The following is a 16,819-nucleotide window of genomic DNA, read 5'->3' on the forward strand; positions in this document are numbered from 1 at the left end:
ACCCAAAAACCTTAATAATATAGTCACCGGACACATTAAAACCTTGACAGCCTGTTTCACTCTTATTGTGATCTTAGGTAGGTTCTAGTTATGTAAGTTTTGTAGTTTGCATATATCGTTTTATCGTGCGCCGAACAAGCTGCATACACTACCTCAAAAGCAATTAAACGGTATGGTATGTTATGCGAATGTAATAATGCTTTAAAATACATTGGAAAACATTTTATTTTCAGAAAAAAATTGATTCAACTTTTGTATTAGCCTAAGTAAGATACTCAAGCCAAATCTCTCGTTATATGTTATCCATTTCTACCACAAAGACCTAACTGTGACTGTACATAGGTAACAATTTGTCAAAATATCTTTTTAATAAATATTTAGAGAGTTCAATAACCACAATAAAAAATTAAACTCAGATTCATGAACCTATATCTGTTGGGTTTGAGCAAATAACAAAACATTTTAATACAGACAATCAGCCTAAATAAAATTGGCAAATCATTAAAAAAAGCTTTAACCGGTTGTCCTGTGAAGGAGAGGTCGATGGGGGTTTGGTACTTTTCAAAGCAATATCATTAAAGCACTACGCGATCAACATCTTTAAAATTTTTTAACTTTTCCTAAAAATTATTCAAGTATTCATCCCGCTTTAAATGCGCGTTGCTATGGTCTATACAGTAGTTTGAGAGATATGAGATCATTTTCATAACATTCAATTCAATTCAATTCAATTTATTTTTCTTTGTCGGAAAACAACAGTAATGATAAAGTTACAAATAGTGAACGGGAACAAAACCAACAAAAGGAAAAGGTGGCAAAACTACAAAAGTTTAAAACGTGCATGCGATGCAAATTTAAAGGTTACGTACACGAAAGTAAATTAAGCACGGCCACCAAACCTAAAGCACGGCCACCAAACCTAAAACATGCTTTGATACTTTAGCTTGCTACTAGCTAGTTCTTTTGTTTTCAAATTATACGAATTAATAGGATTATTGAGCGCCGCCGTGCTTGGAACTGCGAAGGAGATATCTCTTGAGTTGGCTTTGTTGTAAAGCATTCAACCATAATGATTTGGCCTTTTATTTGCAAACTCAATTTTTGAGTTGCTTTGAATAATCTTTTAATTACATTTGAGTTTTTTTGAAATTATCAGAAAGCATACAATGAGTCATTCTGAAAAAGTTGTTATTATACTTTGTTTTCTATGGCCAATACATTTACAGTAGTTTCTGACAGGATACAGCTTCGGTAGAGAGTTTGTCTTGTTGAACTATAGGCATACGAAGCCGAGCAACGTTATCAAGTTTAACATAATTATTAAAGATTATTATATTTACAAAAAACACAAAACTACGCAACATTTTCTTCTAATGGTAGTAAAAGTCGGTTGAATAGTAACAGTCAATTGAATACAATTGTCTGTTTAAAAGGAGCAGTAGAAAATTTTTTGACAAAACTCAGTTTATTATTCTCATAAAACAAACCGACTGATGTAGTAAGTGTCTCAAACGTTTTCTGCCTAGACTGGACAAAGTGCAGGCCTTACTTATTAGAAGAAATGGTGTATTGGAAACGACAATAATAAAACGAAACAAACAGTTGCTTACCGAATTCTTACATATTCCCTAGTCACTCCAAATCCCCAGTTCTCCAGATTTATAAAACAATGACCACTCCAGTCCATGCCAAAACGTAAAAAGAAAGATCAACTAGCAAAAATTGTTAATGCATGGCCGGGTCACTCAAGCATGAAAATAGAATGGAGCAGAGATACAACAATAATATTAAATGGGCGGGGAATCGTTTCTAACATACCCACCCCCAAAACCAGAGTTTAACAAATGAGGGTTTTACCAATGTAAAACGATTAAAATGAAGCAAAACACAAACCAATTAATTGCCACAAGGTGGCCACATAAACGACAATTGACATGAATTATGCAAATGTCGACCAGAATCAAAAATATTCGCGGTTAGCAAGGATCACAATTGCAACATAAAAGCTGGCTTGCATTACACACAAACTTAATAGAACATGCATAACAGTAGCCTACAGAAGGACATCGAAGACACGCCCAAGAGGAGTTAAAAAATCCTTTTGACCAACATGCTTAGCGATTGCTAAAATTAAGCACAAAAACATAAGTCTACCGACAACTGGAAGTCAGCATAAACGGATACACGAAAAACAAATGATAGCATACATGGTACCAGTGGCAGAAGTGGGGATATGGCATAAACAAAAGCACACATACAACCTAATACTGCACAATGCTATGACCAGCGCAAGTGACATTAACGTCAGAGCAAAAGTAGGCTACCAGAAAAAACACGCGACTGTTAAGTCGAGTCGTGATAATTAAGCAATGAATTGACAAAACACAAAAAATAATATCGCACATAGCAAAAGCATTAGTAATGAGACAGGTGTGTGAAATAGTCAGACCAAAAACAGAGCTAGACTGCTACAGTGTAAATAACTGCAGGATGCAAATAGAAACAACACTATTGATGGGAGTCAATAACACAGTTATGGCAGAACTGCTGGATGCAAATGCATCGACGACACCGCGCTAGCTGCGGTAGTGAGGAGCACAAGAATAATAATAGTAAAATAAACACAAACACGCAATACAATTCAAATATGAAACCTAAGCAGCATGAGCAATGTCAGTTGTGCAATCGTGCCAACCAGCCAGCCTAGAAAACAAAATTGTCATTTTAAAAGTCCATACTGCCCTCTAGCAGGCAGATCTTTCTGATGTCGCGAACAAACTCTGTACCGTCAGCAACCTTTACTCGCACGTGTCTGACAAGTTTGTTAGTGTCCGGCATAACTTCCTTTACAATAGCCTTGGGCCAGTGCCCACGTTTAGTTGCCTCGTCCGCTACCAGTACCAAATCGCCTGGTTTCAAGCTTGGAGATGTGCCAAACCACTTTTGTCGGGGCTGCAACAGAGGGAGATATTGCAACAGCCATTGTTCCCAAAACTTGTTTGTGAGGTATTGGGTCTTTCTCCAAGAGCGTCGATAACCGTCAGCCTTCATAAAAACATCTGGCGGTAGGGTGTCACAAGCTGATCCGGTGAGTATCATACTTGGAGTCAGGGCTTGCAGATCATCTGGTGACGATGGGAGCGAAGTGATGGGACGATCGTTTAAAATTCTTTCAATCTCTGCTACCAGCGTTAGAAGGTCGAACTCATCCAACGTAGCGTTTCCTACCAGCGACCGCATCAATTTTCTTAATAAACGAAAAAATATTTCGTAGAAGCCGCCTTGATGTGAAGCACGCGGAGGGTTGAAGTGCCAGTTCGTTTCATGCCGAAGTAAGGCATCGGTGACTTTCTTTTGATGGAGGTTCTTGAGTCCTTGCCGAAGTTCGCGGTCTGCAGCAACAAAGTTTCCTCCGTTGTCACTGTACAGATCAGTAGGACAAACGTTTCTACGGCTGCAGAATCTTCGGTAGGCTTGAATGAATGCACTTGCCTCCAGGGATTGCACGACCTCAAAGTGCACAGCACGGGTCGCCAAACAATTAAAAATACAAACATATCGCTTAACACTGCTGCGGCCGCTCTTTACCATCAATGGACCAAGAAGGTCAGTGCCAGCAGCTTGAAAAGGAATGGATTTGTTTACGCGTGGAGCAGGTAAGTTGCCCATCTGCTGTTTTCCGGCGGTAGCTTTCCAAAAACGACAGTTCATACAGGAATGCAAGACCCTTTTGACAGCTGATCGCCCTTTGACAATCCAATAACGGGAAGCAATGGCGGTAAGGACTTGTGAGCATCCCATGTGTCCTTCTCGTTCGTGATACCTCATGATCACTAGATCGGTGATTGGGTGCTGATGTGGGAGAATGATCGGATGCCTTCTTCCGCTTGACAGAGAAGATTGTTGCAATCGCCCACCAACTCGTAACGTTCCGTTAACAACATAGGGGTTTAGGGACTGTAGCTCCTTCAAAGCCACATGCTTCTTCAACTGCAAGTCGGACACGAGTTCCACCGGGGCGTCAAATCCTGGGTGGTTATGGAGAACTGCGAACACCGTCGGGTATGCTTGATGCTGGGCGGCTGTGACAATGGCAAGTTCAGCTTCGTCCATCTCCTCGACACTGAGCGAATCTGTCTTAACAGTCAAGGAGTCATCTCGGCATTTCCTTTTCAGGTACAATTTGTAGCGAAGCAACCATGCAACCGTTCTTTGCAGATCGTGGAAACGCGAGTAGCGGGTAAACAACCGACATAGAGAGTCTGAGTCCGTAATCGTGTGTTGCTGAGCTGAGCAACGTTCAATGTTTTTAACCTCTGGATCGTCTGACGAAATTCCGCCAACAAAGTCGGGCTGGTTTGGCCAATTGCTCGTGACATCATGCAAAAACTTAGGACCATTAAACCAAAGCTTAGCGGTATTAACTTTATCAGGCCAAACTCCCCGAGACGCGAGGTCAGCGGGGTTTAAAGTAGTCGGTACATAATGCCATTGATTGACACTGGTAAGCATGTGAATAGTGCTCAGCCTATTAGCCACAAAGGTGTGGAAACGAGTCGAAGTATTATTAATGTAACGCAGCACAACAGTTGAGTCTGTCCATAAGACAACACAATTGAATTTAAAATCACACTCCGTCAGGATAAAATTGCAGACTTTGGCAGCGAGCACAGCAGCAGTGAGCTCCAGGCGAGGTACGCTAACAGGCTTTAATGGAGCCACTCGAGCCTTGCCAAATAGAAAATTACAAATTACTACAGAATCATCATAAAACACTTTAACATAAAACACGACCCCATAGCCACTGGTACTGGCATCACAAAAACCATGCAATTCAAAGCGGATAGCACATTTACCAAAAAGAGTCAGGCTTCTAGCGATGGAAACACATTCAAGCTCTGGAAGGGCCTTTAACCAAGCTTCCCAATTAATGTTTACTGGCCCAAGGCCATTAAGGGGTTCATCCCAATCAAGTTGAGCGTCACATGCCTGCTGCAGGAGTTGCCTAGCAGGTAAAATGAAGGGTTGTATTAGACCTAGTGGGTCGTATGTTTGCGAAATCATGGAGAGAACGCCTCTCCGGGTGTTAGGCTTTTGTTGGATACTCACCCTCACCTCCATGCAATCGCTCGCAGCATTCCACACAACACCAAGGGTTTTCTGCGTTGGAAGCTGGCACTGAGGCAAATCGACCTTCGACGCCAAGTCTTCCTGCAACACAGAACTCAAGACCTCTGCACTGTTAGACAGGAATTTAGTTAAATGGAAGCCGCCACTTTGTAATAGTTCACGCAGTTGTTGTATTAGTTCGATAGCCTGATCCGGCGATTCACATGAATGACAAATATCGTCAACATAAACATTTTTTAAAACTGTGTTAACAGTGTTTTGATCAGCACCTGCTTCATTGTCTTTGGCAGTCATCCGAAGTGCGAAGGCAGCACAGCATGGCGACGACTTTGCTCCAAACACATGAGTTTGCATACGGTAGTCGACAGGTTCCCGCTTGAGATCATCGTCCGGATACCATAAGAATCGAAAGGCATCCCTGTCTCCTTCGTCTACACGTACTTGGGAAAACATGGCCTTAATATCGCCCACAACAGCGATCGGATGTTGCCTGAAGCGAAACAATGTTCCTACAAGGTTATTGGTGAGATCTGGGCCATGAAGCAGCTTGTCATTTAATGACACGCCTTTAAACTTCGCGCTGCAGTCGAAAACGACTCTAAACTTGGCCGCATTGGTCGTGCAGTGATGGGGCACATAGCACGTCTTCCCTGGTGTGTCTACCACACCAGTTTCAAGTGGCACAGCATAGCCACATTTAACATATTCCTGCATTTTATCACGATACTTATTGAATAACACCGGGTCAGTAATAAATCGGCGCTTCATTCCCTCTAGGCGCTTGAGTGCCATAGAGCGATTATTGCACAAGTCCGGGTCTTCATCCTTCCACAACAGCCCTACAGAATAGTGTCCATCCACCTTCTTCACCGTGTCCTGCATGATCTGCAGCGCACGTTTATCCTCAATTGAAGGACAGGGGGCCTGTGGCTCATCGATGTCATTAAAATCCTGCAACAATACATTTAACATTCTATCGCAAGACTCCTTTACGCTAAGAAAGTTTACCATTACTGGTGAGTTGAGTTGCCTATCGCCACCATCTTTCCCATAAATGGTCCAACCCAGAAGAGTGTGCAGTCCACATGGTTCTCCTGGTGCGCCAGTACGAACTTCCTGCAAAAGATAAGCCTGGTGAAGATCGCTGCCCAATAACAACTCAACCTTCCTATCTTTTAGTTCAGGGAACTTTAAGTCCTCCAAATGACTATATGCACTACTAAGTGCTTCGGTGGGAATACTGTGGCTGACATCCACAATCTGGTCCATCACCAGAGCATCTGCAACGGAAAACACAGCCTGCTCTTCCATTCCCTGCACAGCCAAAAAATCAATTTTCTTGTCATGAAAGGAGACAGCATTGGTGGTCAGCAACTCCACATTGCTTTTTGTCGCAGCAACCCCTAAGCGAGATACGAGGCTTGAGGAGCATAGACTGACGCTAGAACCTTCATCGATAAAAGCATAAGTATAGGTATAGTTGGAGGGGTCCCCAGCCCATACCTTAACTGGCAAAACCTTAAAAATTGTTGTCCCAGATGTTGCTGGCACAGTTGCGGACGTTGTTGCTGAGATGCCCTTCTTCAGAGCAGAGGGGCTTTCCTCTTCCACACGGTTTACATGCAGAAGTGAATTATGCCTCGATCCACACGTTGCACAAGATTTCTTAAATCTGCAATCAACCACTCTGTGGCCTGCTCTCAAGCAACAAAAACACAGTCTATGCTTTTGCACCAGGGTTCTTCTTTCTGCAACAGGCTTTTGTTTAAACATCTCACACTTCCATAGGGCATGCGACTCTGCACACAAACAACAGGACTCTTGCTTATGGTTAGCAGATTGGGAAATCTGCTCTTGGGTTGTGCAAACCGAAGCACGCTTGTAGCCACCTTGCGGATTAGATCGAGCCATCGTTGGTTGTAGAGCTCTCTTAACATCTTTGCCTGGTTGCATAAGATGGCCATATTGGCTGTCGGCTCGAGAGGCTGCATCCTCGACCAAGACTCTTAAATCGCCAAACGTGGCACAGTCCGATCCCAAGTGATTAACATTAACAAACTGCTCCTTTAACTTATAAGGAAGTCGCAGGAACAGCCGTTGAAGCACCTCATCACTGTTTAAAAGATGGGACTTACCCCAGCCATCGAAACTGACTTCACACTTATACATCTTGTCGCAAAGCTTTGTGAGGCCCGGCGCATCCCACTCTGAAATAGGGGGTCCTTGCAGCAAATCTTCCTTCACTTTGGCCATGAGTTTTCCAGGGTTGCCAAACCTTTTTCTCAATCTATCCCATGCCATTCCATATGCTCTTTCACTATTTTGCAAGCAACTCAGGCCAGAAATTACTTCCAAGGCCTGGCCTACACAATTGTCCTCCAAAAAGGCGATGCGATCTTCAAAGCTTAGATAGTTTGACTCAATGTATCGTTCAAAACGCCTTTTAAAGTTAAAGAACTTTAACACATTGCCGTCAAACTTCTCCAGCGACAACCGAGGACCATGAACATTTTGAAACCCTGCACTGAGCTGGGGTTGAGGCACGACGATGGGAAATTCACTACTATTATTAGCTTCAGTGCGAAAGGGAGATGTGTAAGGATTAAGAATATTACTAGCACTACTGCTGCCCTGAAGGATACCCTGTTCTGCTTTTACAGGTGGTATCTTTACACCACTCTCACGGGGTGTCACGTGACTGCTAGACTCAGCAGCTTTGCCTGTGTCACTGCCTGCATCCATAACTACCGATGATGTTTGATGTGACACTCGCTTGGATTGCTCTCGACAGCTTCGAATGAGGGTAGAGCATGCTTCAAGCAAACCATAAATGCTTTCCCCCATACGGTTCATCCTAGATTCTATTGAGCCTGATTGCTGTGGTTTGCATTTGAGTAAATCTAAACGTTTAAGGGAGAGCTTCCTTTGAAGTTCAAGGCATCTTTTCTTTACCTCCAAAACTTCAGAAGAGCTCAGGAAATCATCACTTGAGCATAGCTCCATGTCGATGGAAGTTATGCCAAGCTCGATTTCAACCAGCTCTTGTTCTAACACAACAAGACCTGGCAGCTCTTCGCTACTGTCATGTTGACCACTAATATTAGAGGCGGCCTCATGCTGCTCTGTTGAGCCACTAGCATAACCATTTGGCTTACTCCGTCTTGGAGTTTGCTTGGGCTTTTTACGAGCCATAATTAACACACAGCAATATACCAGCTAGAAAAAACAAAATCTGTATGGTACTTACCTTAGGTGAGGTGACAATTGACCTTCACGATGTTACGGAGAATGTCAGTAAGCAACCTACTAAAATTACAGGGTTTAACGGTAACCAGTTCTACCTGACTAGAACAATGGCCTGACAGAGTACAGGCTTAGAAGCTTCAATCTTTGGCAGACCTGACAAGACTGCCCAAAGTGAAGATCTATTTACAAAATTTAAACCAAGTTTACAACGTGGCGGGCTCAAAGGCACAAACCAAAAAATGAATCCTTGGCAGACCTGAAAAGACTACCCTAGGATAACAAACAACTAGTTACAAAGTTCAAAGAAACTTTACAGCATGGCAGGCTCAAAGGCACACACCAAAAAAATGAATCCTAGGCAGACCTGAAAAGACTACCCTAGGATAACAAACAAATTACAAAATTCAAACAAACTTTACAGCATGGCAGGCTCAAAGGCACAAACCAAAAATGAATCCTTGGCAGACCTGACAAGACTACCCTAGGATAACAAAACAAATTACACAACTAGCTAAAGTGAGCTAGACAAAGGCACATACCATAAATGAATCCTTGGCAGACCTGAAAAGACTACCCTAGGATAACAAACAAATTACACAACTAGCTAGAGTTAACTAGACAGGCATAACCTTGCACCAAGCAAAGGTATGTTTTATAAATGATGTCTCAAACGTTTTCTGCCTAGACTGGACAAAGTGCAGGCCTTACTTATTAGAAGAAATGGTGTATTGGAAACGACAATAATAAAACGAAACAAACAGTTGCTTACCGAATTCTTACATATTCCCTAGTCACTCCAAATCCCCAGTTCTCCAGATTTATAAAACAATGACCACTCCAGTCCATGCCAAAACGTAAAAAGAAAGATCAACTAGCAAAAATTGTTAATGCATGGCCGGGTCACTCAAGCATGAAAATAGAATGGAGCAGAGATACAACAATAATATTAAATGGGCGGGGAATCGTTTCTAACAGTAAGTGGTAAGTTTTTTGTGTCAAGGTATGTCAACAAGACATTTATCGACTAGAGCTGGGGAACACCTGAATTTGAATTCTATACAGAAAAGCGCAATTAAAGATCACATTTTTTCATGTACAGAATGCCAAAAAAACGTTTCTATCAAGCAGTTTGAGATCATGTCTAGAGGCAGGTCTGAGTATCAAACTAAGATCTTGGAAGCCTTGTACATGAAACGTCACAATCCACTTTTGAACAGACAATTGTATGCTTGCGGCTCGTCTTTCTTGCTCTCTGTATTTTAAAATTAGCTTTTTCGCACCTTGCCTTTCTACCATATCATGTGATCTGTTTAACACCTTTTGATGCAGTTACTTTTGATTCTCGTGGAGCCTATATCGTTGAGTTTGAGCTAGTCAGAAGTACTGTGCAGTTTTTGTCTTTTCCTGTTTAGAGATTTAGTTAACCATTGTATTTTATTCAGATGTAGTTAAGTTGTATGTATAGTATTCCTGAAGAGGACATCTTGTGATGTCGAAAACGTTCGATATTTAATTGTTGCGTAGTTTTGTGTTTTTGTAAATATAATAATCTTTAATATGTTAAACTTGATAACGTTGCTCGGCTTCGTATGCCTATGGTTCAATATAACAAGGAGCAGTAGAAAATTTTTTGACAAAACTCAGTTTATTATTCTGATAAAACAAACCGACTGATGTAGTAAGTGGTACATTTTTTGTTGATTTCTTGTCGGAAAGCAACAAGCAGTGAGTTTTTGACCCGTCAATAAACTTTAGCATACTCCGGTACACTTATATTCACATAAATATTTATGGATGTTGTTAAAATGTTTTATATAAACGAGAGATTGAAGGATACTAAAAAGAGGCTATAGGCTATCTAAACTGTTTGCTTTTGGGGAAAAAGTGCAGCTAAATTATTGTTCTTTCACAAACATTGCGCATAATGTATCAGCACTACGTAAATGGTAATTTTGCAGTTGCTTGAGATTTTAAAATTATTTTTCCTTACTAGGATTCAAAAATTTTGATATATCTCAGCAGAAACACTTTTAAGACCAACGCAATAAATTCAAACTTTCTATTTAATAGTTGGTCTTCAAAAGCTTATTTTTACAGAATCTTACCTCAAAACGGGGTAGGCTGATGTCTTTTTCTCAAAGAATTTGGACGTTTATGTCAATTGAAGCAGAGTTGTTTGTTAGCTTACAAGTATCCGAATTCAATGCCTTGTTTTTCTATGGTATCGTAACGTAATCTATCATGTGTTTTGTAATAACGCCATCAACCGCGGATTTGCATTTTTTGACTGCATCTCAAATGCTATACCACACTTAGCAACTTTTTTAAAGAATTGTTGGACAAATAACATACTGTATCTGACAGAATATGGGAATTATTTTTTATACGGATCGTTTTGCTTGTCTCATAAAACTAATTAAAAACAAGGGAAAAACTATTTTTATCGTTTGATACAAAAGTATGTATATTGAGATTTACCTTGGTTTGCTTGATGAAAATCATAACAAAGAATTGCTCGAAGTGATATTCACAGCTATTTGATCTTTTGCGATGACATCAATTATAGTTTCTATCTGATGGAAGCTGTTTAAACTTTTTTTTAACTATGGTATATTCAAAAATATAATACTTTGCAAATATACTTTATTTTTGTGTTTTTGTTTCGACTTTTTCACATGCAAGACTTTACACAAAACAACTTCAGTGTGAGCCTACTCAGTAATATCGATAAGTTAATTGAAACATAAGTCGATTGACTAGAGTAGCCTAAGTGGACCAGAAAGCTGTGGCCAAAACTCCATTATTTTTCATCAAAATGTTTACACATTGGGAACAGCAATCGCTTTGTTCCAAATCAGCAAATCACTTTTTGTCATTGGTTCAACATCTGCAGACGTCTGAACCAACATAAAACAAAATTGGTTTTCTTGGTCTTTGGTTCGGAAAAAAGTGTTATGATGTATTGTGACGAAGTCTATCAGTTAGAAGTAGTTTGTGCGACTTTTGTTTTTAGGCGTGTATCAATCACAAAAGATTGACTTTTACAGTAACGCTGTCAACCGCAAACTGCATCTAAAACGCTATTATAAAATTTGAAAAAAAGAAATTTTCTAATGCGTAAAAAATACATTAGCTTGCCACAAAATGCATGTCCAACAAATTAGAAAAAAATTGTACTAAATGCTATCTTGCAAATCTAATTGCCAACATAAAAACCAATTCAATCATTGAGTTGGTCATATAGATCGAGACTTCCGTTTGGCAATGTACAAACGACCTCTTCTATAGCCTACCAATACGATTTGACTAAAATGTTATTATCACTACACTTTATCAAAATTGTTTGCAAAATTATTCCTTTTGAAGCAAAGTGATCGTTGTTGGTAAGTATGGAAACATATCACTTTTGTAATGCATCGTGACATAGTTTATCAGTCAGGAGTTTTAGACGCCTTTTGTTTTTAGAGTGCATAAAGAGCAGACTCTTATCACAGCAAGTAATTACCTTTGCATAGGTTGTTGTCAAATACCATGTGACACCATTACCTTACTTCTCTGTATTCAACCGTTACCCATACAGCAAAACAGACACTTTTCACATCGATTCAACGTCTCTACACTTTGAAACAATGTTAAAAGCGATTGCATAGCTCCCTGGGATGTACTGCAAATTACAAAGTTTTTTTGATATAACCAAATTGGACAGTGTGAGTTTGAAAAGAAAACTAAATTAAACAAAATTTACACAAATAAAATGTTTACTAAAGCTCATTGCTTGATTTAATTCTAATGTCAAGTGATGACAGCACGTTTGAAAACGTGTAAATTATAACATGTGGCTCAAAAATAACTTGAAACAGTTTTTTTGCGCTTAATTATTTGCGCTCAATCTTTGTAAATGTTGAGGGAAAGCGAAATTTTTTTTACAATGTTTCGGCCAAAACAACAAGCAAACGCAAGTCGGATGCCGATTACGATTACATTGCCTGAAGCGTAGACGCGATGTCTACCTGTAAACGATTAAAATCGAACACAAAAGAATTGGTCCGTCACACTAAATTATAAGATATTTAAGAAGAGATTTCTCAAGTCAAATAAGAAAAAATAAGACTAACCATCATAATTCAATTTTTAAAGTTCTGCAGTTGAACAAATTAAAAAAGATTTTCGATGCTGTGTTGTCAAATAATTTATCTGCCCCATGTGAAAATTTGATTGATCTATCTTACGTAGTTTTTGAGTTAAACAAGCAGAAAGTTCTTGTGTCGAATCGACCCCTCGTTCGCAGGTCAACTGGCCAAAGAACGTAACAGGAAATATGGTTGAAAGATTGACTGTAGAAATTTGTCAAAAATATTTATTATTTCTTCTTACGTAGCGAAAGTAATTAGAAGACATACCCTCCCTGAACGTAACCGTAAATCTCCCAGGTCCTCCACCAATAGGAATAAAAAAATTTAGAAGTAACTTGTTTGATGTCGAAACTGCATATGCTGAGGAACCATTTGCCATTAATCCAGGATCAATCAGATTTGAGTTATAGAGCGTCATGGTACCATCATACACCTGCATAACAGATGAAATAGTTTCCTTTAATGTATTTTCACATTTTGATCTTCTTTTTCTTGCTTATGAGGCAACAATTCAAGCAACATCTCTCCACTGCTGCAACCAATGCAGTGTTGGGATCTAATATTTTGTTTTTTTTTGCAACTAGACGATTGAAAGAACGAAAAAGCTGTAGAAGTAGCAAAATACATAGCCTTTGTAGGTGAAACAAAACTTTACTGGGAGATTTGAAGTTGGTCAAAAATGTAAAGAAGTTCAAAAAACACCTTAGAACATTTTTGCATCTTAAAAATAAACCTAAGTTAACTTCTGTAGGCCTTCTAAATCGCTTAACAGTACTTGCATCTAAATATTCGGTTATTTATACCAACCTGAATAAAGATTTGTTCATTTCCAAAATCTCTGGGATTAGAGAGACCAGTAAAATTCAACTCAATACTCATATTTGGAGATGCCATAATCGTCCATTGGCAAATTACTTCGTCAAGAGAATTTCTAACTGACGGTGCAGAAAAAGTTACCGTCTGGCTTGTATTGGTGGCAACATAGTTTTCCGAACAAATTAGATTAACTGAAAAGTATAAGTTTAAACAATTTCTTACTACTGTACGGTATCTTTAACCCTATCTTAATACGAGCTGTTTTCGTACGCGCAAAGCACGTCACGGGCCATCTTAGCCCCGTGCTAATTAATCGCTAATAACGGGAGCTATGAAAATCACAGAACCAAAATATTTTACAAGGTAATAGCCATGTGTATTGTGCGTATAGAAATTTAATTTTTACTCAACAAATTTATTGAAATAAAGTGTTTGAGAAGAAAAAACTTCAGAAAGTCGGTTTTTATTCTAATTTCCCAAAAGTAGCTTCAAAATTGAAATTTTTGAATTATAACTAAACTAATCAAAAAATTACATTTGTTCATTAATATTAGGCATTTTTGAACGTTTCTACACTTCAAAGTAATTGCACTACCATTTATATTGCACTAACATTAACATATATATAACTAGCATTGCACGAAAATGTTTAGTCACCTGAGACGAAATGCTTATTGTGAAGAGCAGGAAGGCAGAAAAATGACCAGTTTAGGTTTCGAAGAATCGCAAAGCATAAAAACCAAAAGTCAAGAAATTTCACATTTCTAGCATATTTCCTTCTGTGAAATGTTTCACTAATAGAGTGGGGCGTCCTCATAAAACCCCGTGTCGTATTAAGATAGGGTTAACAGTGGGCGGATTCTTCAAATTTACAATAAACAACCGTAATTGTGTAAAAGGTAAAGGTGGTCCCATACTTGATTCAAGTGTCGATTTGAGAAGATAAGGTTCTCATTGTACTAAGCCTTCGGCACTAAGAAGAGTAGGGTGGCCATTTTGCACGGCCGCCTTTCCTGCAGCAATTATGCCCACTCAACTTATTACATCTTAGGTACTTGTAGAGGTGAGCGGTGTTTTCAACAGCCAGCTGAAGCTGGAAGTCAAACCAGATTTGCATAATTGGCCAACATCTTATCCGTTGCGCTATCCCATCGCCTTGCGCCATCCCACTACTATTTGCACTTGTGCAAACAGTGCAAATAACTCAAATTATTTTCAGAAGTTCCCAATTCATTTAAGACCATTTCTTGTCAATACCGTCTGTAATAATCGAATCCACCAGTCTCATTGTTTCACAAAGCACGGTAATCGTTGCAATAAAAGAATGTGAATATTATTATTTCCATAATTACATTGACATAATAAATTCTTTTTTTGTTACTTCCATATAAACTTTTGCATATCATGAAATCAGAAGAGAAAAACTTACATTGTACAAAAATAACTTGAATCTGATTGGAATTAAGGTTGCCGTTTGGAAAGTATTCAATCCTTAGTCCGCGTTCATCTCCAATTGCAACACTGAAAAGAGTACTTGTTGGAACTGTCGTGAGAAATCTGTTTCCATTGAAGATCTGAAAGTGTACATTGCAGTACATCGTCATGTATCTGTTTACAGTGCATCATTAAACTGTAATGGCCCTTTACGCCTTACATACATTTTAACTTTAGAGTCTTGTAAAATTTTGCATTTATTTATCTTGTAACTGTACTAAAAATCCCCAATGATATATTTGAAAGAGTGAACCGGCGTTGAGGGCATTGATGAACATCTAAGGATTCATTGTATGACATAGATGGGAGAGTATTAACAAATGGATCAGGAATGCATTGTGAGAAAGGTACAGAAAGAAGTTGTCTTTTGCAATACAAGAATGGGAAGATCTAGACAAACGTGGTACCACACAGTAAACGACATGATAAGGCGAGATTTAGCTATTGATGATATAAATAACTGTGTGAAATTGAGGCCTTAATGCAAAAAATCTGGACAACTATAATAATTCTAAACGAATATGATGATGATGATGACAGGTAGCTAAGTGGAAACATGCTCATACATTTTTTCTAACAACGAGTGGATTTTATTATACAACTCTTACTGCGTACTAATCAAACTTTCAATCAAACGAAAGATGTCAGTACAAAGACACTGGTAAACATTTTTGGAAACAAATCAGCAGAAAAAGAGTAAAAAAATAGTAACATAAAGTCATGAGGTATTGACTAGCTCTTGAATATTGTTATAAGACAAAAAAAAAGTTAAACAGATCAAATTTTGCCAGCTAGCAGAATCGCATAGCCTACTCACTCTGCATTTACCTGAATGAAAGGTACATTCAATTCACCCATGGGGGGAACCAGCATGTTGTTTGTAACAGATTCGACACTGCTTGCCAATAAAAAAACATTCATCCCGGCTTTCGATTTGTAAGTGTAAGTGCAAGAGACGTTTGGTGAACTGAGATTTGATTGTGGAAGATTCAGAGAAATAATAGAGTTTCTTTGATACGCTCTGCCGCATTCAACTGCGATTCAAAATAACAGTCGCATATTAAAAAGGATTAACTCGTTTGATTGGAGGCAGATTTTCGATAGTACAATTTGGGTAGAGAGGTAACTTTTTTAATCCATAAGCAGACATAACCCAGCAACAACACTACATTTAACATTATAAAAACAAAACACAAAAACAAAAAGCAAACGTTTTCGGCTAGTCATACAGCTCTTTTCAAGTCTACAAGAAAAATATTTTTAGTATTTCTTTTAATAATATTTTGCTTATAGGCTTGAAAAGGGCTGTATGACTAGCCGAAAACGTTAGCTTATTGTTTTTGTTTTTTGTTTTTATAATGTTCAATGTAGTATTGTTGCTAGGTTATGTCTGTTTATGATTTTCGATAGATAAACTAAATGTTTCGATTAAAAAATCGAGATGGCCAGCTAGTGCTTGTGCAAATTTTAAGTTTGTCACATCAACCTACATCTCAAAAATACCCACAGGTTACGTGCTATTAACTGGAATCATACAGACGTTCCTTCAAATGTCGGTTGCTGGAGTTACTGCGGCACCACGCAGCTCAAATAATCTTTTGGAGTAATCAGAATAAATTCAAGTCGTACCATCAAACAGATTGTTATAAGAATGCTGTTTCTTTTACTTTACTGTTGCTACATTTGTTGCTAATTTATTTGACAAGTTACTGAGCTTCCCATCGAGTTAATTGGGCCATTACGCATTAGCTGGATGATAAAAGCACAAGTAAATTTTTTATCCAATAAATAGGCAATAATTGAGGGTGAAATAGTAACTCTGCGATTCTACGAGCAGCTTCTTATTAATGACACATGTAGTCGATTTCTTTGGTATGGCTTGAAACTGATAAATTGAAAAAACGATATTGTTTAACACTTTGCTCCTCAAAGGGAGGCCAGATTTGCCCCCCCCACTCATATTTCCTTTGATTACTTGAAGCACAGTAACGCCATGGACT

General features: G+C 38.8%; 1 protein-coding gene across 1 annotated transcript; it reads right to left on the reverse strand.

The window, feature by feature from the left end:
* Window positions 1-2,724: 2,724 nt before the first annotated feature.
* LOC145768371 (uncharacterized) lies at window positions 2,725-8,322 on the reverse strand. The gene is made up of 2 exons (XM_082579854.1): window positions 4,857-8,322; window positions 2,725-4,595 (listed from the first exon to the last, which is right to left on the reverse strand). The coding sequence occupies exons 1-2, from the start codon at window positions 8,320-8,322 to the stop codon at window positions 2,725-2,727; spliced, it is 5,337 nt and encodes a 1,778-aa protein (XP_082435980.1).
* Window positions 8,323-16,819: the final 8,497 nt, after the last annotated feature.

The sequence above is a fragment of the Aplidium turbinatum genome, chromosome 4, assembly GCF_918807975.1.
Source record: "Aplidium turbinatum chromosome 4, kaAplTurb1.1, whole genome shotgun sequence".
Taxonomy (NCBI): Eukaryota; Metazoa; Chordata; class Ascidiacea; order Aplousobranchia; family Polyclinidae; genus Aplidium; species Aplidium turbinatum.

What these genes read in the sequence shown, in the direction of transcription:
- LOC145768371 (XM_082579854.1), bottom strand. Translation starts at nt 8,322, where the DNA reads ATGGCTCGTAAAAAGCCCAAGCAAACTCCAAGACGGAGTAAGCCAAAT. An exon ending in TAGAAGCCTGACTCTTTTTG is followed by an intron (nt 4,596 to 4,856) that starts GTAAATGTGCTA and finishes TCTTATGGACAG; the next exon opens with ACTCAACTGTTGTGCTGCGT.